Below are 15,149 nucleotides of genomic sequence, written 5' to 3'. Positions count from 1 at the left end.
GAAACATCCTGAAAAATTAGCCTAAAACACTAAAGGTGTCAGCTTTGGCTCAATGGTAGCACTCCCGCCTGAGTCAGTAGGTTGTGGGTTCAAGTCCCACTCCAGCACAAAATCTAAGATGACACCTCAGTACAGTACTGAAGGAATGCTGCACTGTCAGTGATGCTGTCTTTCAGATGAGATGTTAATCCAAAATTTTGTCTGCCCTCTCAGATGGACATGAAAGGTCCCACGGCACTCTTCAAAGAGCAGAGGAACTCCCCCTGGTGTTCTGGTCAATATTCATCCTTACACCAACATAACCAAAACAACAGCTTATCTGGCAAATGTCTCACTGATGTTTGTTAGGCCTTGCTGTGCTTAAATTGACTGCCTTGTTTCTTGCAATACAACAGTGACTACACTTCAAAAGAACTTCAAGTAAAGCTTTGGGACATCTTGAGGTCCTGAAAAACACTATAAATAAATGCAAGTTCTTTCTTTTCAAGACAAGAAGTAACACCAGGGATTTTTTTTTTTTAAGAGAAGATTATACGAAAGAGTACAGATAGGGGAAACTGCAACAAGCACAAGTTTCACAAATTTGACCCTGACAGTTAATGAAATTTTCATTGTTGCAAGTAAACCAGTACCAGGTAATTTTTACACACCCAAATGGGCAATGTGAATCAAATTTATACAATATTTTTCACTGGTGTATTTGTTATAATCATTAACGGTTACATCACAGAAGTACATCATTTCGGCCAACAACTGTGATTAGTTTTGGTCACTGAGAAATAAGGGAAATATTCAAGCCTGGAGGCAATACAAAGAGTGTAAAATGATAGCCGTGGGAAGGGTGGGGACGTTTGGAGATTAACAAGGACATTTTCTTGTCGATGCTAAAGCATGACTGAGGCACTAAATGAGTACTTTGCATCTGTCTTTACGAAAGAGCAGAATCATGCCAATGCGAAAGTAAAGAAAGGGATAGAGAAATTGCACAGGATAAAAATAGATTTAAAAAGTACTTCAAAAAGAATGGCACTGCTCAAAGTAGAAATGTCACCTGGTCCGGATAAGATGCATCCTAAGTTGCAGAGGGAAGTAATGGTGGAAAGAACTGAGATTTTGGACACAATCTTTCAATCCCCCTTGGATATGGGAGAGATGCCAGAGGACTGAAGGGTTGCAAACATAACAAACCTGTTCAAAAAAGGGGCGAGATATCAAGCCAGTAGCTGTAGGCCAAGGGCGGCGCAGTGGTTAGCACTGCAGCCTCACAGCTCCAGGGACCCGGGTTCGATTCCTGGTACTGCCTGTGTGGAGTTTGCAAGTTCTCCCTGTGTCTGCGTGGGTTTTCTCCGGGTGATCCGGTTTCCTCCCACAAGCCAAAAGACTTGCAGGTTGATAGGTAAATTGGCCATTATAAATTGTCACTAGTATAGGTAGGTGGTAGGGAAAGATAGGGACAGGTGGGGATGTTTGGTAGGAATATGGGATTCGTGCAGGATTAGTATAAATGGGTAGCTGATGTTCGGCACAGACTCGGTGGGACGAAGGGCCTGTTTCAGTGCTGTATCTCTAATCTAATCTAATCTAATCTAATCATTCTAATATCACTGGTGAGAAAACTTCTAGGGGCCATAATGTAGGCTAACACTAATTATCACTTGGAAGCACATGGATTAACAAATGACAGTCAATGTGAATTTATTAATGGCAGATTGTGTTTAGTATAGTTGATGTGCATGTGCACTTTCAAAAGGTATTTGATAAAGTGCTACATAATAAACTTGCTAGCAAAAAAAAATTGAAACTCATTGGATTAAAGGAGCATTAGCAGTGTGGATACAAAATTGGCTAAGAGACCGAAAACAGAGGGAAATGGTGAACAGTTCATCATCAGACTTGGGTTGGAGGGCTTGGGGGCAGCAAGGGGTGGGGGGAGGTGACATATACAGTGGTGCTCACTAGGGGTGGGTATTAGGACAATCGTTCGTTTCAATATATATCAATGACCTGGACTTTGATATAGGAAGAAAAATGTCAAAGTTTGCAGATGGCACAAAACTTGGAAATGTAGGCAGATAGATAAGATGGGCAGACTCATGGCAAGTGAAGTTTAACACAGAAGTGTAAAGTGATGCATTTGGAAGAAAGAATGAGAGGCAATATAAACTAAATGATACAATTTTAAAAGGGGTTGCAGGAACAGAGAGACCTAGCGCTTTACATACAGAAATCTTTGAAGATGGCAGGGCAACTTGAGAAGGCGGTTTAAAAAAGCATATGGGATCCTGGGCTTTACATAATAAAGAAACAGAGTACAAAATCAAAGATGTATGCTAAAGCTTATAAATCATTGGTTAGGCCTCAGGTGGAGTGTGTCCAATTCTGGGCACCACACTATAGGAAGGATGCGAAGGAGGAGATTTACTCGAATGAGGGATGAAGGACAAGAGAAGCTGGGATTGTTCACTTTAAAGCAGAAAAGGTCACAGAGAGATTTAAATTAAGAAGGGTTTTGATAGAGTATATAGGGAAAATGGTTTCCATTGGCATGAGGATTAATAACCTGAGGGCACAGATTTAAGATAAATGGCAAAAGAACCAAGGGGGAGATGCAGTGAGTTATAATTTGGAATGCACGGCCTGAAAGGGTGTTGGAAACAGCTTAGTAGTAACTTTCCAAAGGGAATTAGATATATACTTGAAAAGGAAAAAGCTGCAGGGCTCTGGAGAAAGAGCAGGGGAGTGGGGCTAATTGGTAGCTCGTCAGAGAGCCATCACAGGCATGATGGGCCGAACAGTCTCTTTTTGTGCTGTAAAATTCTAAGAGATACCTCACAGCTCCAGGGACCCGGGTTCGATTCTGGGTACTGCCTGTGCGGAGTTTGCAAGTTCTCCCTGTGACCGCGTGGGTTTTCATCGGGTGCTCCGGTTTCCTCCCACAGCCAAAGACTTGCAGGTGATAGGTAAATTGGCTTTGTAAACTGCCCCTAGTGTAGGTAGGTGGTAGGGAATATGGGATTACTGTAGGGTAAGTATAAATGGGTGGTTGTTGGTCGGCACAGACTCGGTGGGCCGAAGGGCCTATTTCAGTGCTGTATCTCTAATATAAAAAATACCTGGGAGGTAATTTGAGAACTATATACCGTAGTCAATGATATGGAAAATGTTAATCCAGAATACATGAAATTAAACAGTGGGGGCCCGTTTAAACGATTAAAATGCAAATTTAAAACCAATATTCGAGGGATCAAAGTTAGAATGGACTTTCGAGCAAAATGGTGGAGGCAAAAATACTGAATCATTTAAGAAACAATTAGATGCAGCAATTGAGAGTGTAGAATTGTTCTGGATGGATGAACTATGATGTTGTTATGACCGGGCGAGGAAGGAGTCTCAGGTTCTCCTCTGGCACCTTTCCTGGTTTGGCCGTTAACAGGTTTTAACTTTTTAAAACACAATGTCTTTAGCTTCACCTCAGTGAGTCTTTTCTCACTGCTTTCTAATGGCAACAGTAAACAAACCAATCAGACAAGCTTTCTTGGTTTAAAATGGAAAGATGCAAGTTTATTAACCTTAACACTCTAACTCAGTTAAAATTACTAAAAATACGCAACGCAACCACACTAGCACATACACAGATAGATACAAAGAAGGAGAAAGAATTAAAGGGGGAGGGTTTGGAGTAGTAGATGGAATTCAGTTACTGTTTTTGGTTTGGATGTAAAGACCTTGATTGGAGTTAAGTCTTGCAGTTCTTGTTGGGGCCCAATACACACTTTCAAACTTGTTTCGCTGGTACCAGAAGGCTGAAGAAGTCCTCTTAAGTTGTTTCCGTGGGTCCCTGGAACTTTGCTGGCTCGAGAGACAGAGAGAGAGGGGTGCTTTCTTCTTGAAGTTTAATTGCAGTCTGCCCCAAACCTTTCTGTGAGGCACAATTCAATCACTCCCAGGTTGGTCAGCAGGTTAGTCATGTCACCAGCTCTTTGTTTGAAACAGCCTCTTCTGGGGAGGATTGTTGATTATTCAAAGCTTACCAGACACGCTCGGTGGGGGGAGGGGGGGGGGGTGGGGTGGATCATCACTGTTGCCCAGCCCAAACTTGCTAAATGAATCAGGGAGCACTTCCATTGTCTCTCTATTCAACTGTCTCTCAGAATGGAAATGTGCAGCCATGTTTTCAGCCGTTCAGCTCTGTGGTCTTTTTGAACAAGTTATGTTCAATGTCCAGTAAAAGTTCAAATAGTGTTCCATATAACGAAATTAATATATTTCCGCTTGGCAGGTGTGGTTTTGACACAATGTGTAGAGGAATCTCTCATGCATAGGTATCTCCTGAACTCTATGCCAATGTTCTTCTCCATGAGTCACCTAGACTAATCCAAGTCTCCTGCTCGCTCCCTGTACCCTCTGTGATACCTATTTTGATTTCAACTTAAAAGAATTTATGGACTGTTTCAACAATAGCTTGTATCTCAGATTTCCACTCAATACCTGTTGTACAGAAACATTTTATTTAGCCGTTGATGTAATTTCATGATAATTTTTTTTATCCCTACAGGTACTACTTCACAGAATCACAGAATTGTTACAGTGCAGAAGGAGGCTATTCAGCCCATCGTGTCCTCACCAACTCTCTGAAAGGACAATTCACTCAGTTTCAGTCCTCCACCTTCTCCCCGTAACCCTGCACATTCTTCCTTTTCATACAACAATCTAATTCCCTTTAGAATGCTTCAATTGAACCTGCCTCCACCACACTCTCAGGCAGTGCATTCCAGATCTTAACCACACTGTGTGAAAAAGTTTTTCCTCATGTCACTTTTGCTTCTCTTACCAAATACTTACTCGTAAATTCTATGTAATTTACAAAAGGCAATTTACTCTCAAAAAGTAATTTTAACAGTTTTAATCTTCGAACCGCACTTAAGAAGTTTCAGCAAGATGAAAAGTATTCATTCTGAGCAAAGGATTTTTAACGGTCACCATCAAGAGTGGCTGAATAGTATCATTATTGCTCATCGAGTTGAGAAAAATAGAGCTGCCAGATTGGCCCTGCGTTAGTGATGAAGGAAAACAAGGAAAAATCTACTTGTCTTTTTCATCACCAACCGAACTTTACCAGACACTTCTTGCCACAACTACACATTAGGAATGACCACCACACAGTCTTCATGAAAACAAAGTTTAATTTCCACAATTACATCCTCCGCCATGCAGTATGGCACTATTGCCACACTAAGGTGGTACAGACTACAGGCTGGATTTTATGATCTGCTGGAAGGCGGGATTTCATGTGGCGGGGGGGGGGGAAGCTGGAGAATCCGCGTGGAGACATCCGCCCTGAAACTCAAGGCCATAATGCAACTTCCCGATTCTGTTGGAGGCGGCAAAGAGCTATGGCGGCACTTCCACCCCGACGCGACAGTATGGTCATTTATATCTGTTAAATACTATTTAGCATACATTTAAATGTGATTCATTTCAATCTTAACAGGTGCTAGCAATCTTGTGTTGGACGTGCGGCACTCACATGCCTTTAGATTCACATCTATAAAAAGCTGACACCTCTGAGCTGAGAGTCCTCGGTGCCGCAAGAGGGTTAAGTAACTTTGCTGGTGTTATCTAGGGGAAGTGGATGGGTGGGACAACTTGGCAAGTGGTTTGTCTGTGAAAAGGGAGGGAGAACTCAGCAGGTGGATTATTTATTGGGGGGAGGGGAAGAACTCTTCAACTGGATTGTTTATGGTGGGGGAGCAGGGAGAACTCTGCAAGTGGTTTGTCTGTGAAAGGGGTGGCGGAAGAACTGTGCTAGTGAATTTTTTTATGGGGGTAGGGGAACTCTGCAAGTGGATTGCTTATTTGGGGCGGTGGGGGGGGGGTGCGGAGGGAAGAACTCTGCAAGTGGATTGTTTATTGGGGGTGGGGGAGAACTCTGCAAGTGGTTTGTCTGCAAAAAGGGTAGGGGAAGAACTCTGCAAGCGTAGGGGTGGTTGTTTGTCAGCAGGCCAGTGCAGGGCACTGAAATGGTATTAGTGTGGTCATGATAGCTCGCACTTTTGGAACATTTGCAAGTCCAACATCATTCTAAAGACCTCCTGCTTTTCCCTTGCAGCCTGGAAGAGAATCAGCAGGGAGACATCACTGAAGCGTGGGGCCACCCTTGCATATGCCATCGTTAGATGAATGCCCGGGGGGCTGCTTGCAGAGAACAAAAAAAAATTTCAATACAGGAGTGAAGCCTCAGGGGGATAGTGATGAAAGCACACTAGTGCAAATGCAGGGGTGGCAGTCTTAGAAATCACCAGCACCTGCTCCAGCATCAGGTAATGCCATGAATGGCATCTCCATTGCCACCCCCACCACTCGATTTGGGGGTGGGGGGGGGGGGGGGGGGGGGGGTGACGAGAGAAACGGCTGCCGTTATGTTAAATGGTCAGCCGCCACGTAATCGCATGAGCGCGACCGCTGACATCACAGGCAGGGTCACTACCATTTTGTGCACCCGTCACTACTCCCAGCAGCAGGATAATAAAATTCAGCAGATATGGTAGCCCAAAAGTGAGCACTATTAACAACAGTACAGTTGTATAGAGGCACATTCTGTAACCTCATGCCCCACACATCCATCACCCTTACAACGCCACTAAGATGAGAGACCAAACCTGGATAAATGGAGAGTATAGAATGGCAGGCCCCAGATATACCTAGAATAAGGAACCAATATATTGAAATTATGCAGGACTACCTACATGCTGAACACCAAAAGCAGGTTACAAAGACAGTTAAATGGCTCCACATCAACAAAACAAATCAGAGGGAAGCTTTGGAAATCTATCACATTCAGTGCAGAATATTGGTGGACAACTGAGCAACTAACAGGAGGAGCAGTTCAAGGAGAAGACCTACTGCCAGCTTCTCATGATAATTAGGAATGGACAATAAATGGAGCCTCGTCAGTCTGGCCGACATCCTATGAGCCAACACATTTATAAAAATTAACATGCAGTATCTCAAAACAACGATAAGACATGTAGTTCCAAGGCATTGGAACAGAAAGGTTATGGCTGTTCTCCTTTGAGAAGCATTTTTTGTTTCTCTCCTTCCTCTTTTGGCACAAACAATGGCTGAGCTGCTCCCTGCTCTCTTCCAATGCCAGGCTATAACTGCTGCAATGAAATGCGCAAGCCCAACCTTCAGGACTTAACCATCCTCTCTGTGTTGAAGTGCCTAACCTCTGCTTGTTACTTAGCCCCACTGTCCTGGGCAGATCAGAAAGTTGCTGCATAAATAATTGAAATCCCAGTCTCTACTAGTATCTGAACTCCTCTCAGAAACAAATTTGTCTGAATCATTTTGGAAATCAAAGGAAAGGATGAGTACCTTTACCAGTTCTCTCAAGTACACCTCATGTAAATTAACTAAGGAATGCTAAAAACAATGCCCAGAGTTTCAACCACTGCAGTCTCTGAACTAAATATGTGAACTCAGACAAAACATGCAAAAATTTACCTAAGGCAATATTTTAAAATTAAAAATATACTGCAACATCCATAAAATGCTCATTAAGACAAACATTAACCAAAAAAAATTTGATCTTTTTTCCCACTGCCCCGACCTGGTTTACCAATTCCTGTTATTCATCTCTCAATCTGACAGTTGGCAAATGAAGCAATGTAACACTACAGTGAAAGACTGGTTCTCTTTTCTACCTCTCGGCTCCACCGTCCACCCCCGGCCCCACCTACCCCCCCAGCACCTCCCGGCACACCCCCAACCCTGGCCGAGAATTAAACTTACAGCATAATAAATCCAATATCATTTCATCATTAGACTGAAAGCACTTATATACTCACTTAATTTCTTAATACAGTATACAGGTCCTGGCCTACCATATTTTTGAATGCAGCACTGAAGAACTAACCACTGGTAAAGAATCATCTTCGAAATGCTGGCAGTGGATAACTTAAGTGGTTAGAATGATTAGTTTCCATCCATAGGCTGGTCGATCCACCAACATTGCAACCTTCATTACCACATTTTTTTTTGGAAGGGGTGGTCAGAATGTTACAAATCCAATTTCCTGCTGCCTGATCTAGGGTCTAAACTGTCACTGACTGGGTGCTGTAAGATTTCACTTATATTTGAACACTGCAGTAATCATGCTTCAAACAGGAGTTGTCATGCAGGTTGCGGGGGGGGGGGGGGGGGCAGGGGGAACCATGGGGTTGTGGCGGGGGGGGGGGGGGTTGGGGGGAAGAGAGAGAGAGATGATAAACAAAAGCACTTTCAACATACAAGAGCTAGACAGCTGTTTCACATAACATTCTTGACAAAAGTATGAACTACCAGCATTCAAAATGTTGGCAGAAAGCATGCATACCAAAAGCCAGCCATATTAATGTCAGTCCATTGTTGCTGCTGAATAGAAAAAGCTAAACTATAATCAAACAGCAGCTAGCTATGCATCTACATTCTGCACATTAAGCCAGCTCATATTACTGGAATGATATAACACTATATCTGGCTTTGCAAAAAAGAACTTAGCAGCACAAAATGATATGTGAACATTTCAGAACATATCCTCCTAGTGGGTAAGCTGCGCTGCATCATTTTCATTCCATCAATAAAAACATTAACCCCGGCTACAAAATTAACCTGGCATACAAGTATTTACTGATTACAATGAATGTGGTAATTATTTGAAATCATGGGCAACAGAGCACTCCAATTAAGGTACAATACTGTGGCTGCAGTGGAAAGAAAATAAAAACATTCCCCACATTTTGCTCAGTGTAGAGAATGATGAAAAAAGTATTTTATATTAATAAAATTAATTGAATGCAGTGATTCTGTAGATTAATGCATTGTATCAGCTTGTTTACAGCAAAGGGAATGACACAAAAGATCCAATTAAAAAGAATTAAGAATAATTTCCTTCCATTTTTACACAGCTCTCAAGATACATAAATGCCAAGCCCTTAGTTTGTACAATCACATTTATTATTTGCACTTATAGGTGTTTTTTTTTTTTACTTACAGCTACTACTCCAAGACTTCAGCAGGGACTTGATGCTGATTTCAAAAAACACAGAATCCTGTAGACTTAACATTATGCCTTTTGATGAGCAGCAGTAAGAAGATATATCACAACAATCCGTCCAAGCTGTGTTTATTTCGTCTCAAATTGCCATCCCTTCAGTCCTTTCAAAGGCAGTCCAGTTTTGGCCTCAAGTGTCCCTTTCTCATTATCATGCAGTCTTTCTATGTGACGCACGCTTCGAGTTCCAGCAATGCTGAATGTAGATGAACTCACAAGCCGGCCAGAAAACTTACTCTACACGAAGGGTAGTTTGAAGGGCAACTTCACCTTTCACAGGACACAACATGCATCTTCCGCAAAGACTGAACCATATGATTCACACACAAAGGGTAGTCTATTATGGCTAAGTCGAGCAACTGCTACCAGCTGCTTCCTATGATATTGGTAAATACAGTACAGAAGGGTGGAGCTCAGAACTACTGAAAACAACTGCTTAGTTCTAGCTACCAGAGAAATACAAATGCACAGAGTGGAACCACCAGAGCACCTCTCCTCGCATGCCTTGTACAACGGACAACCTTTCACGAAGTCACCATTGAAGTACATTCTTTGGCACTGCTTGCTTCTGAAAAGCCTGGTTCCAGTGTCTCTTCACAGCAGTACATTACTTCCTACAGCACAGCCCACCCAGTCAATAATCAGCGACTTCTCAGCATGCTTGTGATGACGCAGGATACAGCGTCCCACTTAATCTACCAAAGATAATGCTAGCTGCCTGGCTTTTGCTTGCGGGGAGGGGAGGAGGAGGGAGAAGGGTGATGCAATCAGTACTGTGGTTTTTCAGTCTATCGTGCAGCATTTCAGCTTACCTCACACAACATTTTTTTCCCTCCCTATCTGCTGAAACAAAATTTCTCTCATTTCACAATTGCAGTAGAACAGAAACGGATTACAATGTTAAATCCATCATAAAAGCATTTTTACTTGGATTATTTTTAACTAGATCAGGCACGCACCATTTTAACATAACATTTTTGTCTCAACAATCAAATGTTAAATAAAGATGTTAAGAATTCAAAGCAGAAGCAATTTATTTTAATGCAAATATTACCCAATTTAAAATAAAAGGTTTCTCCCCATCCCATTCCCATACAAAAGGTTTCCCTCAACAAGAACTTGGTTTTACATAGCGCCTTAATGTAGGAAACCGTCCCAAGGTACTGCACAGGAGCATAATGAGACAAAAAGTGACACCGAGCCAAGGAAGGAGACAATAGGGCAGACGGCCAAAAACCTGGTCAAAGAGGCAAGTTTTAAGGAGGGTCTTAAAAAGAGAGAGAGAAATGGGGAGGAAAGGCAATTTGGGAAGGGAATTTCCAGAATGTGCGGCCTAGATGCCAATGGTGGACCAAAGGGATTGGGGGATGCACAAGAACCTGAGAGTTCTCGGAGGGCTGTAAGGTTGGAGCACATTAAAGAGATGTGGAGGGGAGAGCCCATGATTTGAACATGGAAGATGGGAAGACTAGAAGAGCATTGGAATAGTTGAATCGTGAGGTAACAAAAGCATGGATGAGAGCTTCAGCAGTAATTAAGCTGAGTCAGGGTGGTGATAGATGTTACAGAGGTGGAAGCAGACAGCCTTTTAAAAATTTGTTTGTCCTTAGAACATGGACGACACTGGCAAAGTCTCACATTGAACATCCCAAGTTGCCTGAAAAGGTGGTGGACCTTCTCCTAGAATTGGTGAAGTTCTGGTGCATCCAAATAGCATAATGTAGAGAATTCCAGGATATTGAAAGAGTAACAATGAAGGAACAGCAGTATATACAGCATAGTGTCAGCCCAAGTAAGGGTCCCATGCTCAGGATTATGAACCAAGGCCAATGGCAGAACCAGCAAATTTTTGGTGGTGATGGCGGAAGAGCTAGAAACTCAAAGGACAATAGCTGCTTACAGGTGGAGGATCCTTCGGGAAGAGGACTTGCATTTCCTTTAAAACACACGAGGAAGGCAACAGGAAACCACCTCATGTACTTTTTCCCCTCGTCATATTGCTCATTTCTGATGGAAGTTGAAAAAAGGGAGGCTCTTATAAGCAACAGAAAAGGACAAAGTAGGACCGTGAGGCATGGAGAAATAAGCAGAGGACCTGCCCTTGGGCAGGCCACTACTGCACAGCGTGCAATTTGGAGGTTGTTATGACCCAGTGAGAAACGGGTCTAGGGCTCCCTCTCAGCCTTCACCTGATCTTACTGTAACAGGGTTTAATTTTAAACACACCATTTTTTTTTTTAGCTCCCCCTTAGTGAATTCTTGCTCACTAACGTCCAAGTATAAGGCAAAGAAACTAGCCAAACAGTATTTCTTAGGTTTAAAGAAAAAAGGTTGAACTTTATTAAACCTAAACTCTAATTCGATTAACACCTAATGAAGCATGGCTACCCGACCAGACCCGACGACGTGTCAGGTTAGGATCAGGTCGGGTCGGGCTGGACGTGGACACAGTGCTGCCTTGCTCAGGGAGGGAAGTAAACTACAAGATTAACTTTTATTACGGTAGTCGGGTCAGGTAAGGCGCGGGGGAAAAAAAATCAAAAGGACTCGGGCCCGGGTCGGGTTTGGGATGGATATGGTCGGGTCTGAGATGGATGTGGTCGGGTCGGGTTTCAATTTCATACCCGAGCAGGCCTTTGATGCAGACGGATATACGACGCGCCCGCGCTAGCATGTAAACATGATATGCACATGTAGTTAGAAACAGAAAAGAGAAGAAATTAAGTGGAAAAGTTTGAGGCAATATCTGAAGATTGTTTTGGTTACTGTTCTTCGAACTGCTGTAAAGTCCTTGATTGTAGGTCGGTCTTGCTTTTCGTTGGGGCCTTAAACCTTGTTCGATGTAGGAGACTTTTCTCCCTTGAAGTTCATGTGTCCTCAGTGGGTCCAGAGGCTTGTGGGAAAGAGATGGGAGCAGATAGGAGAGGTCTTCTCACTCCAGGAGCATTCTGTAAACTCTCGGAGTTCAAACTCTTTGTACAATTCAGAAGAACCCAGGTTGCCAAGCAATTAGTCATGTGACTAGCTGGTTTGACCACGTCTGTTTATGGATTCTCTTGTCTTAGCCAACTCTGGAATGTCTCTTCTTACACATAATACCTGGTGCTCAAAGTCCATTATGGGTTAAACTGGAGCAGGGACTAGCCCCTTTGTCTCTCCAAACACTGTCTGTTAGTATGCAAATATTTTTTTCCAGCCACGGCTGATCTGTTTAACAAGTCCTCACTCCAGCAACAGTTTAAAAATCAATGTTCATAGGACAAAATTAATATGCCTCATTCTTGGCAGGTGGTGGGGTCTGCATGACAGAGGGGAACCTGGACGTGATATGTTACCATGATGAGATTAGAGATACAGCACTGAAACAGGCCCTTCGGCCCACCGAGTCTGTGCCGAACATCAACCACCCATTTATACTAATCCTACACTAATCCCATATTCCTACCAAACCTGTCCCTATATTTCCCTACCACCTACCTATACTAGTGACAATTTATAATGGCCAATTTACCTATCTACCTGCAAGTCTTTTGGCTTGTGGGAGGAAACCGGAGCACCCGGAGAAAACCCACGCAGACACAGGGAGAACTTGCAAACTCCACACAGGCAGTACCCGGAATCGAACCCGGGTCCCTGGAGCTGTGAGGCTGCGGTGCTAACCACTGCGCCACTGTGCCGCCCTTGCTGATGTTGCTGGTTTTGCCTTCTTCATGGCAGAGATCACAGGACTGGGAGGTACTGCTGAAGCAAATATATTGATTTGTTGCAGTACATCATATAGACAAGCCATGCTACTGTGTTGCAGCAAATACACCCATCCAGGCAAATGGTCTAAGCAATGATGGAGAAGCTTTGAGGGGAAAGGCGGTGAACCAATTGTCACAAAGGACTCAGTTTCTCCCCTGCTCTGGTAGCCAGTGTTAATGTGGCTGTTTGTTAAGTTTCTGGTCAGTGAACTCCAAGATAGAGATGGTGGGATGAATGATGAGCAGCTTGATCACAGTAGTGCAATTGAATTTGTCAGGGAAACTCTATATGCCAAGTGGGAAATATTAATTTCATCAGTTGGAAACTTACTTTTAATGGAAAATTCCTACAAGTTAACTTTTAAAAAACTAGCAGCCGAGATGGCCAAGGCAATTTACATTTGAAATACCGTGTAATTGCACTGGAGACGAAAAGTCTAAAAGTCCAGCCAGAACAATGGCTTGCTCTAAGTAACTGAATTACCTAGAATGGCTTTATCAGCATGGTTGTCAAGGCCATTCCCACCTATTGACTTTGAAAGAGGCAACCCCCTCCAAATGTGGATGGACACCCTGGGGCATGTAGTATCTTGATTTTCATTAGAAGATTCCAGAAAAAACCTCATTAAAAACAAAGCGGATTGATAGAACCATGTGACTGCTTGCGCAGCTCTGAAGAAACCTTAAATTTTGTCACACTGTTGTGATCCTGTAGTTTTTTTTCTGGGAAGAATGCGGTGTGCCTTTAAGAATGGAAAAGGAGCAGTACTGCTTTAAGGCAACAAGCTCCAGAGACTGAGTCAAAGAATGCTATCTCATTGTCCTGGGATACAGCCACTCAGAGACTGAAGATCAAGAGATACAATGTTACAATTTAATTTTGAACTGGCTTATAGTGGAAACAGACTATTCTATCGCTCAGACACAGACACACAGCTAGACCAGCATGAATGGAACAGAGATTTCTGATAATTTAAATGGAAGGAACAGAAGTTAGACATTGGCAATCTTTTATCCCTCAAAAATTCTAAAGCCAAATTGATTCATTAAAAAGCGTTTGCAAGTTGTTAATTGCTGAATTCATCGCTGGAGAAGAAAAGCATCAATTCAACTGCTGAACTAGACTACGGACTGTTGTACTGTTGAAGAATCTTTTTTTCCCCCATTAGACAGCTGTAAGGACTTCAAGCAACCTTGCACTATTCCACATTGGAAGATTTCACTTCAGCAGGAGTGTAAATATGCAAGGACACTAATTTTTCTATTTTACATGTTGTTTATATCTTAGTAGTGTTTAAGAATTTAGTTTTTATAATTAAACAGTTAATTTGTTGATCTAAAGACACCTCTTTTGGTTAGCCTCATGCGGGGGGTAATAGATGGTACAATTTGGCTGGATCTTTCTTTAATTTGGAAAGTTTAAAATGATATGTGAGACGATCTGTGGAGGGACGGGATTGAATCAACAGTGCATTTCTCCCACCATAATCAGAATCGTATGTTTTGATTGGGGACTTTGACTTGAGCGGTCTGTCATAACAACACAGACAACACATAGGCAGTTGGGGAGGTACAGTGGCGCAGTGGTTAGCACCGCAGCCTCACAGCTCTAGCGACCCGGGTTCGGTTCTGGGTACTGCAGGTGCGGAGTTTGCAAGTTCTCCCTGTGACCGCGTGGGTTTCCACCGGGTGCTTCGGTTTCCTCCCACAGCCAAAGACTTGCAGGTTGCTAGGTAAATTGGCCATTGTAAATTGCCCCTACTGTAGATAGGTGGTAGGAGAATTGAGGGAAGGTGGGGATGTGGTAGGGAATATGGGGTTAATGTAGGATTAGTATAAATGGGTGTTTGTTGGTCGGCACAGACTCAGTGGGCCGAAGGGCATGTTTCAGTGCTGTATCTCAAAAAAAAACTGAAAAGACAGCCACAAAGCAGGTGGCTCTCTCTCTCTCTCTCCCCAGCAAATATCAAGAGAAGATTTGGCTATGACTGGGAACCTACAGAATGCTTCAGCCAGCAACCAGGGGAAGAGAATCAACATAAAATAAAAACAAGAAATGCTGGAAATACTCAGCATCTGTGGAGAGATACCTTCAGGAGCCTTAAGCGAAGCAAGCCAACCACCATGCACCTGGCCCAGCGAGAACGTCAAGACTACAACTTCAACTGAGGACTATAAGAGTAACATACTGCATTTAAATTCCATTTATTCTGAACTTTAATCCAACCACCAAATCGGTTTCCCTCCTTAATCGATTTGTGCGCGTGAGACTCGCATGTAAATGTGTGCGTGAATATGTAGCGTATTTT

General features: G+C 43.0%; 1 protein-coding gene across 11 annotated transcripts in view; it reads right to left on the bottom strand.

Moving 5' to 3' along the window:
* The window catches only part of fryl (furry homolog, like), a 655,772-nt gene that overhangs the window by 496,722 nt on the left and 143,901 nt on the right, over nt 1–15,149 (bottom strand). For 2 of the 11 annotated variants that reach the window (XM_068035602.1, XM_068035611.1), the window contains exon 1: nt 9,035–9,744. The exons of the other annotated variants lie outside the window; for them this stretch is intronic. In XM_068035602.1, the coding sequence (XP_067891703.1) occupies nt 9,035–9,107 (73 nt within the window). In that variant the 5' untranslated portion in view covers nt 9,108–9,744. Of the gene's footprint in view, nt 1–9,034; nt 9,745–15,149 lie in introns of those variants that run through there. 11 annotated transcript variants of the gene reach the window in all.

The sequence above is a fragment of the Heterodontus francisci genome, chromosome 1, assembly GCF_036365525.1.
Source record: "Heterodontus francisci isolate sHetFra1 chromosome 1, sHetFra1.hap1, whole genome shotgun sequence".
In the NCBI taxonomy this organism is placed as follows: domain Eukaryota; kingdom Metazoa; phylum Chordata; class Chondrichthyes; order Heterodontiformes; family Heterodontidae; genus Heterodontus; species Heterodontus francisci.
Note: the sequence above shows the minus strand (reverse complement) of the source record. Positions and strands in the feature narration are given on the sequence as shown.